The sequence below is a fragment of the Strongylocentrotus purpuratus genome, unplaced genomic scaffold (genome assembly GCF_000002235.5).
Source record: "Strongylocentrotus purpuratus isolate Spur 01 unplaced genomic scaffold, Spur_5.0 spur5_scaffold_20, whole genome shotgun sequence".
NCBI lineage: Eukaryota > Metazoa > Echinodermata > Echinoidea > Camarodonta > Strongylocentrotidae > Strongylocentrotus > Strongylocentrotus purpuratus.
In genome coordinates, this window is record NW_022145606.1 from 37621974 (window position 1) to 37639937 (window position 17964).

Genomic DNA, 17964 nt, shown 5'->3' on the forward strand with positions numbered 1-17964 from the left:
GATTGACTATCCACCGTCGGGATAGGAAATAATCCTGTGCTTTCCATGTACATGTACAACTTGTTAATATATACTAGAATACTGTTTAATGATGTAATTTAATAACGAATACATTTAGAGGCTCAACAACAATTCAGATTAGTTGGTGTCCTTTATAGCATCATATTCGGATCGCAACATACATTGTGTCGATGCTGGCGCCATAGCCCATACCATTACATAGAACAGAGACTGAAATTCACATCTCTAAACAAATTATACAAACAAAAGAAACATGGAATGCTATACACAGGATATCACAGGACAAAATCGGCCAACAGGTCATTGGACATTAGGGTAAATTAACACTAAGCTTAGCACTTGATCATATGATTGAATTTTGCGATTGATTGCATTAATAACTATGTGCAATACATTGGAAATTGTAACGAGTATTTACAAATGATGAGGCACTTTTGACGGGACTGTATAATTAGATACCGCTGATACAAGTACCACCTCATTAAATTTGCATCATCAAAATACATTGAAATGGTATCCGGCAGTAGATACAGCTAATGCTATAATGAACAGAATCACTGCCTAATTAAATCTTCATCATAAAATTAAAACTGGTATATAAATACAAGATAAGTACTTGCAGTGTCAGAACATTAGAACGACAATCAGAGATGATGAACCAGTATCAAATTAACAATATACCAAATGGAAGCCGACTGATTTAACAATAGAGCAATGTGAATCATATGTACATACGCATGTCGAGATGAAAATACAAAAATAGAAAAATATATCATACATCATATACCGTCTGAAATGAATGAAAACAATATGATTATGCAATCAATAGTAAGCAACATCATAATATACAACTTATACAAATGATCCTAGTGTGCTTTATATAAACATGTACAGCAGTTAACGTTAATACTAAAATAAATGAAATCATTTTGTTCGGCTACTATATTAGGGTAGTACACTAATGAATTAATATTGCACTTGTTTAAAATCCACTTTCACATACATGTATATACATGCAAGCTGAAAGACTCGTTTATTGCACTATATCTTGTATAGATATTTCACACATCACAAAGATTTCATTCCCTTCTTTTTCTGTAACATAATGATATGTGTCAACCTACAACAATCACTTACATACATTTGGATTCTTGTCATACGATTGAATTGTCAAAGGAATAGACCGCAAACGATTGGAAAAGTTATGTCGCATAATACTGTATGCTGTGAGTTTTGGGGATCATCTATCGAAAGCCACGTGGACCGTTCACAAATATGGATGTATGGGACTACACAAACATGTGGTATGAAGTTTGGTCCAGATATTTCAGAAATTTATTGTCATATATATCAACTATGAGAACATTTAATGAAACATTTTCAGGTTATTCTTTTTTGTGGTACTTTCCCCACCAACAAAAAAAGAAGAATGAAGAAAACTCACAACTTATTCTTGGCTTTATCCAGAAAAAAATTCAATCTAAATTAAGGCACAGCAACGACATGGCGTCTGTCGGTTTTTCTTCGTTGGAGATTCAAGCACAATGTACATGTCTTCCTCGGAACCATGGCTCCTTGATTGGTTGTCCCCTCCTGTGTCATCTTCATCGGTAGAGTCAAGTTCAGGAATATTTGGGATGCCTTCCCCTCTAGGTACATGAAAAATCACATCGATCGATATTAGTAGAAAATAAGGAAGGGTAAATATCCCTCCAATACTAATGATGATAACAATAATATTAAAAACAATAATAATAGTGCTTATTTCAACATTTCCATTTTGAAACATGTATGAAGCATGCCACCGGAGTGTTGGCTCAATCAGTAGAGCGTCCGCCTCACAACCGGGAAGTCGTGGGTTCGAACCCCGGCCGCGTCATACCAAAAGACGTTAAAAGATGGGAGTTGTTGCTACCTTGTTTGGCGTTCAACAATAAGGGATAGAGCAACGTCGATCTGGCGCTGCTCAGTGGCTGCCGGGCTCACGATCAATTGGGCGAAAAGAATTTCCGTTTCGGTTTAATCAGATTTGGAGTGGACAATTAGGCTATTATTATTATTATTATTATCATGCCAATATGACCATTATTTAAACAGAATACTTTTATCATCTAGTATAAATCACACCAACCGGTTTCGGAATGTTGATTATCGATTACTAAAATATTCCAAGGGAAAACTAAATTTCAACAGCTGAGTATATGATGAGTATATTGCTATCTTAAACTAATTAGTATGAAATTAAAGAATTTTCGAGAGAACTTGGGGAATGGATAACGATTATCAACATGATTAATAAGTACATTGAGAAAAAGATGAAGACATATAAACTTATTATATTGACCATACTAATTGCCCATTACACAAGAAAGTCATTGATGTTAGGTTATAATTTGTTTAGGAATAGGTTGGAAGATGAGAAGAGTCACCTAAACCCATATACAAATTGCTGTAGCGAACAACAAGTATTTGCGTGTGTGTTATGGTTCTCTTACTTTGGTTGTAGATGACCTCTCGTTACTACAGATGGGGCTGCAAAGTGATGAAGAGAGTGAGAAGGAGGTTAGAAAAAGAGAAAGAGAAAATAATTTTAAAAAAATGAGAAAAAGATAATGATGCGATAAATAGAAAGAACAAGAGAAAGAGGAAAATACAACTATGGGGAGTTGATCTTTCGCACATGTTTTGTGTCCAGTTGAAGCATGGTCATACTGTGTATTAATATACGATTATCATGCAATTACTCACTCGTCAACAGTGTTCCATGATGCATTTAAGTATGGAGTCGTAATAAAGAATACATGTACAGCCTCAAAACAATTCAGATGTGTGTTCTTTATAATAGCATCGTATTCTGAGCTGGCACTATTTCCCATATCATTACACCAAACAAAGAATAAATTTTGAATCTCAACAAGAGAGTATTCATTTAAAACAAACATAGAATACTAAACACAGAATATAACAGGACATAATAAGCCAACAGGTCGAAGACATTAGAAACGGATTTGAATCCTGAAAAGCATGGCTCTTTGTTTGTTTCTCACCTTTTGTTCTTTCATCTTCATCGGTAGAGTCAGTCTTACGGTTTGTTTTCTTTTGTGTCTCCCTTGGACGTCCACCACGACCGTCTTCATCGGAAGCATGGGTCTTTGATTGGTTGGCCCCTCTTGTGTCATCTTCATCGGTAGAGTCAGTCTTTCGGTTCGTTTTCTTTTTTGTCTCCCTTGGACGTCCACCAAGACCGTCTTCATCGGAACCATGGCTCTTTGATTGGTTGGCCCCTCTTGTGTCATCTTCATCGGTAGAGTCAGTCTTTCGGTTTGTTTTCTTTTGTGTCTCCTTTGGACGTCCACCACGACCGTCTTCATCGGAACCATGGGTCTTTGATTGGTTGGCCCCTCTTGTGTCATCTTCATCGGTAGAGTCAGTCTTTCGGTTTATCTTTTTGTTTGACTTCACTGGACGTCCACCACGACCGTCTTTATCGGAACCATGGCTCTTTGTTTGGTTGTCCCCTCGTGTGTCATCTTCATCGGTAGAGTCAGTCTTTCGGTTTGTTTTCTTTTGTGTCTCCTTTGGACGTCCACCACGACCGTCTTCATCGGAACCATGGGTCTTTGATTGGTTGGCCCCTCTTGTGTCATCTTCATCGGTAGAGTCAGTCTTTCGGTTCGTTTTCTTTTGTGTCTCCTTTGGACGTCCACCACGACCGTCTTCATCGGAACCATGGCTCTTTGTTTGGTTGTCCCCTCGTGTGTCATCTTCATCGGTAGAGTCAGTCTTTCGGTTTGTTTTCTTATTTGTACTCACTAGACGTCTACCACGACCGTCTTCATCGGAACCATGGCTCTTTGATTGGTTGTCCTCTCTTGTGTCATCTTCATCGGTAGAGTCAGTCTTTCGGTTTGTTTTTTTATTTGTCTTCACTGGACGTCCACCACGACCGTCTTCCTCGGAACCATGACTCTTTGATTGGTTGTCCTCTCTTGTGTCATCTTCATCGGTAGAGTCAGTCTTTCGGTTTGTTTTCTTATTTGTCTTCACTGGACGTCCACCACGACCGTCTTCATCGGAACCATGGCTCTTTGATTGGTTGTCTCCTCCTGTGTCATCTTCATCGGTAAAGTCAGGCTCAGGATTAATTGGGATTCCTTCCTCTCTAAGTACATAAATAATCACATCGATCAATATTAGTACAAAATAAGGAAGGGTAAATATTATTTTAAAGAAATATAGTGTTTCACTTCAATACTTACTATGATAATAATAATAATAAAAACAATAATAATAGTACTTATTTCAAAATTTCCACTTTTAGACATGTATAAAGCATGACAGTATGACCATTATTTAAGAGCAAAGACCAGTATTGAAAACGCCCCAATTTCAAAAAATTCAATGGAAGCTCTTATAACCAATTATGTGAAAGAATATGTTTTGACTAATACATGATGATAACAATTTTGCTGGGAAACCACCTACTAATTAATATATTTGATAAATTAGTTTATATATTGGACTATGAGAGATAAACGCACGTATCGCGCACGTGTGCATAGTCCCATACACACCTTTCTGTGTACAGTGATTGTAACTTTACGAAGACTGGGCCAAATTTCTTATCATTTTGATGATTCCAGAACCTTGCAGTACACACCAATACTTATATGCTAGATGATCAACCCTTTCTGATCGATTCCACATCGTTTCTATTTCACAATGCAATCGCATGACCATAACTGGTCTTTATCTTTAAACAGAATTCTTTTATCATCCAGTATGAATCACACTAACCGATTTCGGAATGGTGATTATTGATTACTACAATATTTCAAGGGAAAAGTAAATTTTAACTTTAGTATGATGAGTATATTGCTATCTTAAACTAATCAATATAAAATTAAAGAATTATAAAGAGAAATTAGGGAAGGGTCAACATGATTAATAAATATATTGATACAAAGATGACATATAAACTTATTACATTGATTATACCTATTGCCCATTACACAAGAAAGATATTTAAGTTAAAAGGTTATAATTTGTTTAGAAATACGTTGGAAGAAGATAAGAGTGACCTTAACCCATATACAAAATTGATGTAGTGAACAATAAATATTTGCGTGTGTGTAATGGTACTCTTACTTCGGTTGTTGATGACCTGTCCTTACTGCAGATGGGCCTGTAAAGTGAGAAAGAGAGAGAGAAAGAGATTAGGAAAGAGAAAGAGAAAACTGAATAGAAATAGTAAGAGAAAGATAATGGTGTGATAACTAGAAAGAGCAAGAGATAAAAACTATGGGGAATCGATCCTTTGCGCATGTTTTGTGTTCAGTTAAAGCATGGTTATACTGTGTATTGATCTGATGTAAATGCCTACTATCATGCAATTATTCACTCGCCAACAATGATTTAAGATGCCTTTAGTATGGAGTCTTAATAACGAACAAATTTAGAGGCTGAAAACAATTCAGACGGGTGTTCTTTATAGCATCATATTCGATATCTAAACATACAATGTGTCGATAGCTGGCGCTATTACCTATATCATTACACCAAACAGAGACTAAATTTCGCATCTCAACAATAAAATATTCAGAAAAAAAATATATAATGCTATACACAGGATATAACAGGACATATTAAGCCGGCATGTCAAAGATATTGAAAACGGATTTGAATCCTTGGAACCATGGCTCTTTGTTTGTTTCTCCTCTCTTGTTCTTTCATTTGTATCGGTAGAGTTAGTCTTTGTCATACTGTCTAGTAGTGAGCAAGTGTGGGAGTGATTGATGGAATATTTTAATTGAAGACTTGCATAATCACAGTGTGAAACTCATTATATTATTGTTTGTTGGAAATTATAATTCAGGCTAAATATTTTCGGGAATCACTTTCTCTCTCTCTCTCTCTCTCTCTCTCTCCCTCTCTTTCTCTCTCTTTATGGGACCCTGATAGGGTATGAATTGGAGATGCGATTTCATGTATCAAGTTTGCTTTAAAAGGAAAACGATTGAATTTGATTCGAGTAAGTAATATCAGAGGGCATTGTACCGGCTTCAAACCCATGTACAAACTTGGTAACTACGACTTAGATGCTGCCCCCACCAGCAGAGTTAATGCACAAAGTGGCAAAATACCTGAAGGTAATTATCATGAGGGCAAACAAATATAGACCCCTAACTATATTCAGGTGTTAACTATTTACACAAGGTGCAATACCTACAGAGTTTCACTGATTATGTATGCTGCTCAGCAACAACGGCGGAAAATATTAACGTAGCACACATGCTCAGAGAAGGGGGATTTATATAATGCATCAGACCCTTTCAAGGTAGGCAAGTATTCAGATTGCACATAAAACTGTGAAGAAAAGCTTTCCCACATTTTTTGTAAATTCTAAAGTGGTTGCTGTTTAAATTAATACCAAATATGCGTATCGCATGCATTAAAAGTAGTATGTTCCATTTGGAGGTCAACAAATGAAAATGTTTAATTCCAACGGCATTTGAAAGACAATTAATACTTATTTTGAAATGTATTAGAAATTGTGGAAAAAACGACCATTTGTTGTTGAATCGATATGAATGATTGCAATCACCTAAGTAATAGTCTGATTGTCCTTGCATAATTTGAATACAAGGACACTGCCAACGTTTAAATTTCCCAGATACATGACATATTCATAGCTCCAGCAAAGTTCTACAGAATTTGACGTTGGCTGCAAAAGGAACATAGTATCTTTAACTGTTGCTAGGTAACACAAACATTATAGCCTGTCCTACCCAACAGCACAGAGTGTATGCCATTCGCATTCTGACTGCTGAAATACATTTATCAATGAAATAATTTTTAACAAGGAAGTTAAAGATTTGAGCATTAAATTTGTTTATATTACGAAAATAGCCTAATCTAGAAAAAAAAGTAACTACATGGATCTTCGACTCTCAAGTTTGATTGTTATCAATTAAAGGGATAGTTCAGTTCTGTTTTCAGACTGCAAATACCTTCAAAGTGCATGGTTGTTGCTCTCATTCTTATCTATGATATTTCCAGTGCCTATTAAGAACCTAACATTATTATGAAGGTAATTTTAGACCCCAAAATGTGTGAAATTAAGCCAATACGATCATACCAATTCAGCTCCACTTTAAAAAAATACGGGGGCCGTTAATTATTTAATTAATTAATAATAACAATACAACGAAGCTATGTAAAATACTCAAACGAAGCTATGTCAAATACTAACAAACGAAGCTATTTTAAATACTCAAAGGAAAGGACTCATTACAAGCCTGAACAATTGGAGGCCTATTTATAATAACACTCCTGAACTACAAAATCATAGCAGCTGTTTTAGCACGTAGTTTACAAAAAGTTATTTAGCATATTATTGACCCTAACCAAACTGGGTATATTAAAGATACTATGTCCCTTTTGCAGCCAACCTCAAATTCTGGAGAACTTTGCAGGAATTATAAATATGTCATGTATGTGCTATCTGTGAAATTTAAACGTTAGCAGTGTCCTAATATTCAAATTATGCAAGGAAATCCGTTTACTTGCTAGACTTCACTGTCAGACACTATTGAGTGACTGACTGGCTTTTTTTTCTTCTTTGGTAATAACATACACTCTTAAAAATGTTTAGTCAGATTTGACTAGAAACTAGTCAAATCTGACTAGAATAAACGATCCCAGGGGCACTTACTAGTTTCTAGTCCTTTTGAACCGAAAAAACTAGTCACGAACGATAATGGATTAGATTACTAGTCAAACTTGTTTGAAAATGGATAGATTTCTAGTCATAATGACTAAAATCTAGTCAAAAAATGTGACTAGAAAATCTGATCAAAATCTGACTAGGTATTTTTAAGAGTGTACATAACATGAGCTGTAAAGGTTCCATAGCATTTGTCTACATCAATAACCAACTTCTTGTAATGGCCAAACTTAAACTGATTGAATCTTTGCGCAGCATAAAACGTACGACCATTCGGTATAATAGTCTGAAAATCAAGACAATTACTTATTGGCTCTATAGCTTCTAAGTCGATTCGACAACTAATAGTCATTATTTTCACACTTAAAGACATTTTCAAGCTTCCCTTTTTTAGGGGGTTTCTAAATTAGTATTATCTTTCAAATGCCGTTGGAATTTAACCTTTAACCTGGGCCTGCAAATGGGACATAGTACCTTTAAAGGTCGTCTAGCGGCACGCAATGTTCGTTTAACAAAATACATTATTGCATATATATGTTGAAGAAAATGTAACTGGAGCAATTATGATGGTAGATTTCACTAAAACATTCGATGTTATTGATATGCTTTTTGTAAATAACTGTTTAGAGAAATTTATCTTTGGTCCGTCGTTTCGAAAGTGGGTCGAGGCTCTTTAACACAGACATTTCAAGTTTAGTCATTGTAAATGGATGGATATCAGAGACGTTCCCAGACAAGAGAGGGATTCGTCAAGGCTGCCCCCTTTCAGCATTACTGTTCATTTTGGCAACTGAATTCATGGCTAATAGAGTTAGGAAAAATAATATCATTCAGAAATTTGATTTTAAATGGTGCCACTCTACACTTAAACTTTACAATATGCTGACGACACATTATTCTTTGTTAGAAATAAATATTATCGATAGAATATAATAGATGAATTGGACTTATTTGGAAAAGTCGCAGGCCCTAAATGAAATAAACATAAAACTGTCCTTTTCTGGATTGGAGATGACAAGAGAAGGTGGTCTCTCTTCGACCTTGATCTGCGTTGGTCAACAGAACCTGTATAGTACTTAGTGTATTTTATATCTGCAGACTTATATTATGCTACAAAATTTAGTTGGGAAAATAAATTGACCAAACTACAGAAACTCCTGGATAACTTGAGACGCAAAAACCTCACAATATTTGGAAGAATCATTGTTGTTAAAACACTGGCTTTAAGTATAATAGTTCATTTAATGATGGTAGACACGATTCCACCAAAGTGTCTGCAGAAATTGAATAAATTAGTTTTCAATTTTATTTGAAAATCCAAAATCGACAAGGTAAAAAGATCCATCCTTACTCAGGATTATAGCCAAGGGGAAATGCGTATGGTTAATACTGAGAAACAGATACTGAGTTTTCGTTTAAGATGGCTCGGTAGATTATTGGATGACAGTAAAGGTCCATGGAAAGATATGTGTAATTATTGGTTTGATTTGCTCGGTGGTGTAAATCTTCTGTTAAACTGTAATAAATTATTCGATGTCCAGAAATCGCAACTCCCTGATTTCTATCTAGAAATATTACAAGCCTGGAATTACGTAAAAGGTATTACAGTGAAAATTAATCTGTACAAGATACATTTTTTTCCTAGGCAAATAGTATGGCATAACAAGGATATTGTTTTTATTACGAAGTCTTTGTTTTACGCAGATAAGTTTGGTTGTGGAATAAAAGGACATCTTTGAAGAAATACATTTTCTGTATATTATATACCTGTCAGTACGCCTTGAGACCAAATAAAGCAAGCACAATCTTTTATTCGATTATACTAAATGGAAGAAAGCTATTCCAAAGATATGGTTTAGTGATCTTACCAAGGAAGAATCTGAACCAGTATATTCTATTCACCCTCTTTGGAATTCCTTATTTTAAATTTGGAAGAGTGTCCTTACCTATCAGTGACGTAAGCAGCAAACATTTCTACGATCTGATATCTTTTTTACATACATTGAACAACAACAGGTGCTGTCTTTTTTGGGAAAATATATTACAAAGAACTATTGACTGGTCTTCCATGTTCAAAAGGAATTTAACATATACAAGGGAAGAGTTCAATTTTAAATTGCTGTACAATATACTACCTGTTAGAAACAATCTTTACAAATGGGGTTTAGCAGACGACAGATACTGTCCCCAGTGCCATGTCATAGAGGACATAGTGCATGTGTTTAACGAATGTGAACAGCATAATAATTTCTTAAATTACATCAAACATGTTGTGAAGTACACGTTTAATATTGACTTTGTCATGGATATCTCCTGTTTACTTAAGATTAATATTGACAGAGAGATCGAAGTTGTAACAACGATCGCATTCTGGTGTATATATAACATGTTAGTCACCCGGAATAAGTATGGATTTAATGAAAACCACTTCAAACTAAGATACGTATTTGAAAGAGAAATCAAAAACAGAATTGTTGTAAATCAGGAGCTTAAAAAGCCAGACCAGAGGTTGCCAAAGAAACTGTTACAAGCACTTTAGATGAAAAGTAGCCAAATATTGTATAGTTAAAAAAAATATGTGATTTCTATTGATAACATTGTGCGTCAATTGTATTTGTTCTCACAACTTGATTTTGATATTGGAATGTAAATAAACACCTCATTAGAGGCACACACACAAACAATAACAATATATGGGCCTGCTGGTTGTGTGCAATATATCCAACACGAAAAAGCCAAGAACAAAACAAACATTGGCATTGGCTGAAATACATCGTAAACGGCGCTATTTCTTTTTTTCAAGGGCTTTTTCAAATTATTGAATATTTGTGGTGGTACACAAATATTAGACCTGACCTGATTATATGAATGGACATTTCAGCCGTCTCAAACAAAGATGATCTTGTCATTTAAATTGTATGTTCTTTCATATTTGATACTCAGTTTTTCATTATCTCACAACAAATTATTTTATTTGCAACAGAACTCAACTATCCCTTTAACATGTTCTCAGAATATCGTGATTACAAGCTATTTTTCATAGACATGTATGATTCTTTGATCTTAGACCTCATGACCTTAACATCTAATCAATCTATTAGCTCCGCAGAATACATACATGTCCTGAGTTTGATAGTAATCCATCCGTCGGTTCTAATGATAATGCGTTCACTAACTTTTTTGGCATGCATAATGAGCCCATGGCCTTTGACTTTGTGACCCCCAAATCTTATCAATTTATCGGTTGTGCAAGATACATACAAATTTGGCGGGAATCCATCAATCGATAACGCGATATCTAGAACAGGACGTTCAGACGGACTGAGGGCAAACCAAAAACATAATGCCTCCCGCGGAGGCATAAAAAAGGCACAAATAGAACTCACATACAAATCAGGCAATTCAAAAACAATGCACGTTGTGACTACATTCGAAACACATTTCAAAATTTGCCATTTTGAAGGCTACTTCTACCATTAAATCATAACTATTTTTAAAGGTGATAGTGTGGGTATAATATGAATTTCGCCTTTTACGTAATCTATTTAAGTATAAAAAGAGAGATAATTAGCATGCATGGTAAAAAATTAAACCATAAATATATTAACAATGTAAATATTTAGTTTGTCTATTTTCCGGGTCCATACTAACTTTCCATATCGTCGTTCAGGAGGTCGTCTGCTAGTCGACGGTGATTAACTGCGATCAGGGCTTTCTTCAATTGTTCACGTTCTTCTGACCTTGTAGTCCTGTTCCTCCAATCACGGAGCATACTAAGTGTTCCCATATACGTGACAGTTTGGTATTTTTCGTTCGTTTGTATGTAACGTGCTATATCCGCAGCGTCAATACCCAATACTTTGCCTAAACTGTCGATGACAGTATTCCTATGAATCTGCCTAGCTACTGTCGTGAGAAGATCGTCAAATTCTTGCTCCCTGGATTCATCAGCAGGTATATATTTGTAATGATAACATATGAAATGTTAATTTTTATATAATAATCTCTCTTGACCGATTTTACAATGTATAGCACATTCAATAACTGGGATTGTAAGTTGATATATAAACCACATTTTCTTCTTGAATTCTTTTCTTTTTGTATGTCTTAAGATATTTTGTTCTATATTACGTGCCTTTAATATATGTACTTACTCTGATAGGATTTTAAAGATATTTCCGAAGCACATGCATGGATTCTAATTCCACTCACGTTTTTTCTCTCTAATTTTTGTTGTTAGATGCAACTGTACAAATTGTCTAACCAGATTATAGGTTATGTTTCCATTTGTGTAGCGTGAATGACAGGAGTCAAGTATAAGTACTGATAAGTGTCAGGAGGACGTAATTTCTTCAAGTTCTTTCAAATCTTATTTCATTCTATTTTTTTTCTCATTCAATTTATAAAAAACGGGGGGTTATCCTCAAAATATATTTATCTATACAAATCTGAATATTTATCAACTGGAGTTTAGTTTTGTTTTGTTATGGCATTGCAAAATCATTACATTAAATATTATAACAGAACACAAACACTCATAACAATTCTTTTTTATATCTTTTGATCTATGCTGGCTTATACTAGATAATTATCTAAGAACGATATTCGAATATTACTATGTAAGATATGAATGATCCGATTTATAATATTTTAATCAATAATGATTAGCATTTATTGGCATTAGCAATTACGAAACAATTCTAACCTGGCTTTAGACGTAGAATCTTTACGGGCTTCTGTTGGTGTATGTGGACTAGGAATGTCGACTGAAATAAAATAAAAAAATAATTATTTTGGATGCCGACGTTCTCGGGGACGCTGAATAATTTTCTTGGTGATGTCTCGGTTATTCCTATTTAAAGAGTAGGATAGATTATTCAACTAATAACATGAACATAACGTTATGTTCATGCTATTAGTTGAATAATCTTGTTGCATTATAAATTGAATTATGATTCAATTAGACAAAACATAATTTTTCTTTGATTAAATTTGTTGCCTCACTTTATTGAATAGAACAAATCTGCCTAATGATCAACATGCATTTCCTGTTGATGAGATTAAGTATACATTTGACAAAATGTGTTCATTAATGTATTATTAAGCAAAATTCTTACATCAAAATTGAGCTTCTGTCTTAAAATTGGAAGAGGAGGGAAATAGTATATTTGCAGTTGATAGCAAATGTCAATGTCAGCCCATTTAGATAGAATGGAAATTATATATTAGAACTGCATATTCTAGATTTTCATGGTCGCAGCTACCATGGAATGGCCTTAAGCCATATTTGAAATATTTGAATTTTACAGGGAGCACCGGTAAATTTGGATTATTCAATTATCTCAAAAGTAGAGGTGTTTGAGGGGCAAAATTGTCTAGTGCTTATAATACATCCACAGGGGCATCCAAATATATCAACATTTTAAAGAATTAGTGTCCTTTCAATTTTTAAAATTTCCCAATACTTTGCATTACCTTTAGGAATAAAATATAAACAGTCCCCTATGATATATTGGTTATTTTGTACATGCCCTCAACCTTTCAAGACTTATCAAATCTCTGCCGCTGAGTGAATGAATGGCAAACATTTGTGCATTTATCGGTTGGTTTCATTCTAGTTAATGTTCTTTACCTTCTAAGAGCATGGGAACCAAGAGCTGCTTTTCTGTGCTTTGTTCCAAGATGAACTGTAATATCACATTATTATTGTCTGTGGTACTTGTATCCACTTTGAACATCACTTTGTGGTCAGTCAGAAGGCGAATCTGACTTTCCTGTAGTGTCTTTAAACAAAGATTGTATGTGCATATTATATCTTTGTATAAATTGTGCATATATTTATAAAGTGCGTCCCAGAAAAAACGAATCCGAGAATTATTGATGTTTAATCATAACTTAATCACAGTTATAATTAATATATGACACATATCTGTATAACTTAGATCCTTCTCTTTTACTTTGATGCAACTCATATGATTCATATTTCACGCATGAGTGATTACATTTTTTTTAAGAGAGGGTGAAAAAGCCATTTGGCGGGCGGTATTTGAATTTCAATGAGAAAATCACATTTCTAGAAAGTTCATTTTCTGTCCTGTCATATGATACCTCAATCAGAAATACTGAGACAGGAATAACAAAGTTATGTTGATCTTAAGTAAGGCTTGCATTTCCATTATTTTATTAAACAAATTCGTTTCCACTTGCTGCCTGCCGTAGCAACAAAAGACTTAACTCCGTTTCGTTGACGATCAGCCATGCATCAAGTCTGTCATCTTCTTTGTGCATGGCTGATCGTCAACGAAACAGAGTTAAGTCTTTTGTCAACTCTCTTTGTTGTTACGGCAGTCAGCAAGTGAAAACGATTCGTTTAATCAATGTATGAAAATGCAAGCATTGTTTTAAACAAAGAGAACTTTGTTATTCCTAGTTATTTTTTCTGATTGAAGTGTCATATGAGAGGACAGAAAATGAGCTTTCTAGAAATGTGATTGTTTTCTTTGAAATGTAGATACCGCCCACCTAATGACTTTTTGTTACCCTCTCTTGAATTGTTTGAATCACTCATGCGTGAAATATGAATCATATTAGTTGCATCAACCGAAAGAGGAGGATCTAAGCTTTACAAATATGTGTCATTTATCAATTATAATTGTGATTAAGTTATGATAAAACATCAATAATTCTCGGATTCGTTTTTTTCTGGGATACACTGTATATGTACGTGTGTCTGTATTTATGCATATCAAATTTAAAAGAAATTTGTACAAATAGTACGTGACCCTTCAAAAAAAAAAATGCTTCAGACATACTACAGTTTTATTTGAAGTATTGAAATAGCCCACATGCTGCCTTTCTAATTTCAAACCTACCCACCTTGGATAATGAATTATTAAAATTGTTAGATCATTTTGAATCTTCAATTTCAATTAACATGTTAGACCATATTTAACCATTCTGTTATAATTATATTGAACATGTTAGTATACACAATAAAATATCAACTTCCTTATACGAGTTGAGCAAAATATTGATGAGTCTGGGTAACAAACTGTCCACTGCCTTTTAGGTTCCTTTTTGCTAGCTGGAATTGCCAAACGGCAGATAACCAACCATAAATTGCCCATAATCCAGAATTACCAAACTATTGGTTACGTTGTCTGTGGTCAATCAATACATTGCTATTCGTTTTCCACAAATGTCATTATCTAAATGCTCATTTTAATGTTACCTTGGCCTTGTCTTTCATGGTGCTCTCTAGGCAACTAATCTGTAATTGTCCATGGTCCCACATAACTAAGAATTGCTCTCCAGTGATCGGAGCCATATATCCATGCTGCACCTTGACAATAATGATGTTAAGAAATAGTAACGAATAGTTCAAATGCATTTCCGCACAACAATGTTTATTATAAGTGGCAGAGAGAGAAAAGGGAAGAATGAACAAACAAAAAGGAACATACAAAGACAAAAAATGAAATTGACAAATAAATATATCGAATTCAAAACTGCTGAAATTTAGAATGTATAAGTCTAATTGAGGATTTACTGAAGGTAAGTATCTGCAAACAGTATTTATCATATTTTAGCCTTAATAATTAAGATAATACTAAAAAACAATACTGATCACAGCATTGGCAATTTTTTTTAAACATCACTTTATTGAGCAAACTTGCACAACAATTAAAGGAGACATGATAATAACCCAAAATAAAACCAATTTATTGGTAGATGCAGGGCATAATAAACGTGGCAATAAGTAGGTATTATTTATCAAAGGTTAGCACATTGGTATTGATGCTTCTCTTCCAGCGGGCCCTCCCAATATTAAAACATTATCATTGCCAGGTACCCATTTACATATAGGTGGAGAGTACAAATGGAGGATTAATGTCTTGCAAAAGTACATCAGTGCCTGGCTAGGATTGAAACCCATGAGTACTATATATGCAAGGAAGAAAACTACGATAAAAAGAGGGGGAGGGGGAAAAGAACAAAAAGAAGATGAGACGCAAAGAAAAGAAAAACTAACCTCTCCTTTTCCAATGTTTTCATCTCTTACATGGACAAACAACACGTGTTGAGCATTCTTTGGAGTCGACACAGGAATATATGGTGTACAAATAACACGTTTTCCAATAAATATCCTTTTGCCGTCAGCTACAATCCAAATTTCGCAGAAGTGGTTCATGTAGATATCTAGGTCGCGATGTCTTACAACACATCTCAGGCTCCCGTTTGTAGAAGGAATCGGCGTGAAACTTTCAGAAGCTTTCCATGCAAAATATCAACAAAGAAACCTAGTAAACCCTATGAGGACAAATACCCCCTGGACATTCACCCCAGCGGATAATAAAGCCCCTCCCCCCCCCCCCCCCCTCCAAGGACAATTACCCCTACCTGTAAAATTCCCCCCGAAAAACTACCTCCCGAGAACAACCATCCCCTGCCAGTGGAAAATAACCCCCCCCCCCCCCGTGGACAATAACCCCCATCCCTGAAAATTACCCCATATAACACTTACCCCACCCCCAGAAGAACCAAGGACAACCGCCTCAAGGATAATTATCCCCCTCTGTTCATCAAAGGGGTAGTCCACCCGGACAATAAATTAGTTTTAATAAAAACATTTTTTTTTTTTTTTTTTTTTTTTTTTTTTGGGGGGGGGGGGTAATTGTCCTAGAGGTAATTTTCTGGGGGGGGGGGGGGGTAATTGTCCTCAGGGAGGGGGTTGTCCTCGGGGGAGAGTGCCCAGGGGGTAATTGTTCTAGAACCCTAGTAAATGTACGTATACCCAAATCCTTTAATAGTAACATACAATCATATACTTGTATGTCAAGTTCATCAAGAAGTATTGCAATTCTTACATTTTATTAAAAAATAAAGGAACCATGTTTTATTCTTCTCTAACAGTAATCACAATTCTTTGCCCCATCCCCACTAATACAACGTCATGTCTTAGGGTTTGAAAGGCTTATTGGATGATAATAAATAGCAAAGGGTGATACGCATGTATTTGTGCAATTAAGTTCCTTGAGCACATCGTTATTTATACTCTATTTAATAGATGGCAATGTGAACGGGACAGAGAGAGAGAGAGAGAGATTGAGAAAAAGAAGACTTACCGCTCTTGCGATAATAAGTGACGACTTCCGCAGCCTCTGGCTCTGTGAATATACCACAATGGGGCATCCTTACTCTCACCGGAATGTCAAAGGTTGCACCAGAGGGCGACATCCTCAAGCCGACAGAAATGATGGCTTCCGTTTCCTTCAGCACCAACTCAGGTGGAATGTCATGGATTGGTTCCACGGTGACATCCTTTGCTCTGTAAGCTTCGATTGGTGGAATTCTAACTTCAATGCCATGCTTCTCAAGCCGAATCATGCCAGTATCATCACTCAAATCCGCATTTCTTTCAGGATTTTGAATTTCGGTTTCATCTTGGTGGGCGCTCGATTGAGGGATATGGCGAACAGGCTCTATCATCTGTCCCTCGTAACCTGTTAATGAGTTTGTGTATACTACTACTATTAATAATAATGACTGGATTTATATAGCGCCATTCCACAGGATAGAAGGCCCTGTCCCTCAGACTGAGGACATAGTATAAAATGTATAAGTAATGTTTTCAGATATTTCTTTTTAAAGAAGACAAGTGAAATACTATGTTTCAAAAATGCAGGGAGTATTTTTAATTGGAGTCAACAGACTGAAAGGATTTGATTTCAAAATGTTTTGGGGATTTTGGAATGAGAAAGGAAGGAGCTAATGTAGATCGAAGTGAATACGATGTCTTCTGATGCTGAAAGAGTGAGTGAATGTATAGAGTGTGTAAAAATGAAAATGTAAATAATGGTCCACTTACTGTACTTTTTAATGTGATCTATTATTTTATTTCCTAAAAAACATAATTATGATATTCAATATATAAAGAGTATACCTACTTTCATCTTCGTGTTGCTCGTCGATACTGAGAACTCTAAAATGAAAGACCAAAAATGAATGGTAAACTTTGAGCAATATTAAAATGGTTTGTTTGCACTGAATTTATCGGACATTCATGAATAAGGGACAATTAGCCTAAGAGATAAAGGGCTTTAATCATAATTTTGGTTAGGGAGGTTTGAATAACATATCAGGGGAAGCAGTTTGCGCTCATCCGAAATAAAAATTTGTTTTGCCCTCGTCATGACATGTTGGTGCTTTTGGCCGAA

The 17964-nt window shown here is 35.2% G+C and overlaps 1 protein-coding gene across 1 annotated transcript; it reads right to left on the reverse strand.

Annotated features, from left to right (window-relative positions):
• Positions 1–1501: 1501 nt before the first annotated feature.
• Positions 1502–17236, reverse strand: LOC105443765 (dentin sialophosphoprotein-like). The gene is made up of 5 exons (XM_030993916.1): positions 16873–17236; positions 5170–5206; positions 3069–4183; positions 2517–2553; positions 1502–1670 (listed from the first exon to the last, which is right to left on the reverse strand). Exons 1-5 carry the CDS (start codon positions 17234–17236, stop codon positions 1502–1504), a joined length of 1722 nt encoding a protein of 573 aa, XP_030849776.1.
• Between the last annotated feature and the right edge of the window lie 728 nt (positions 17237–17964).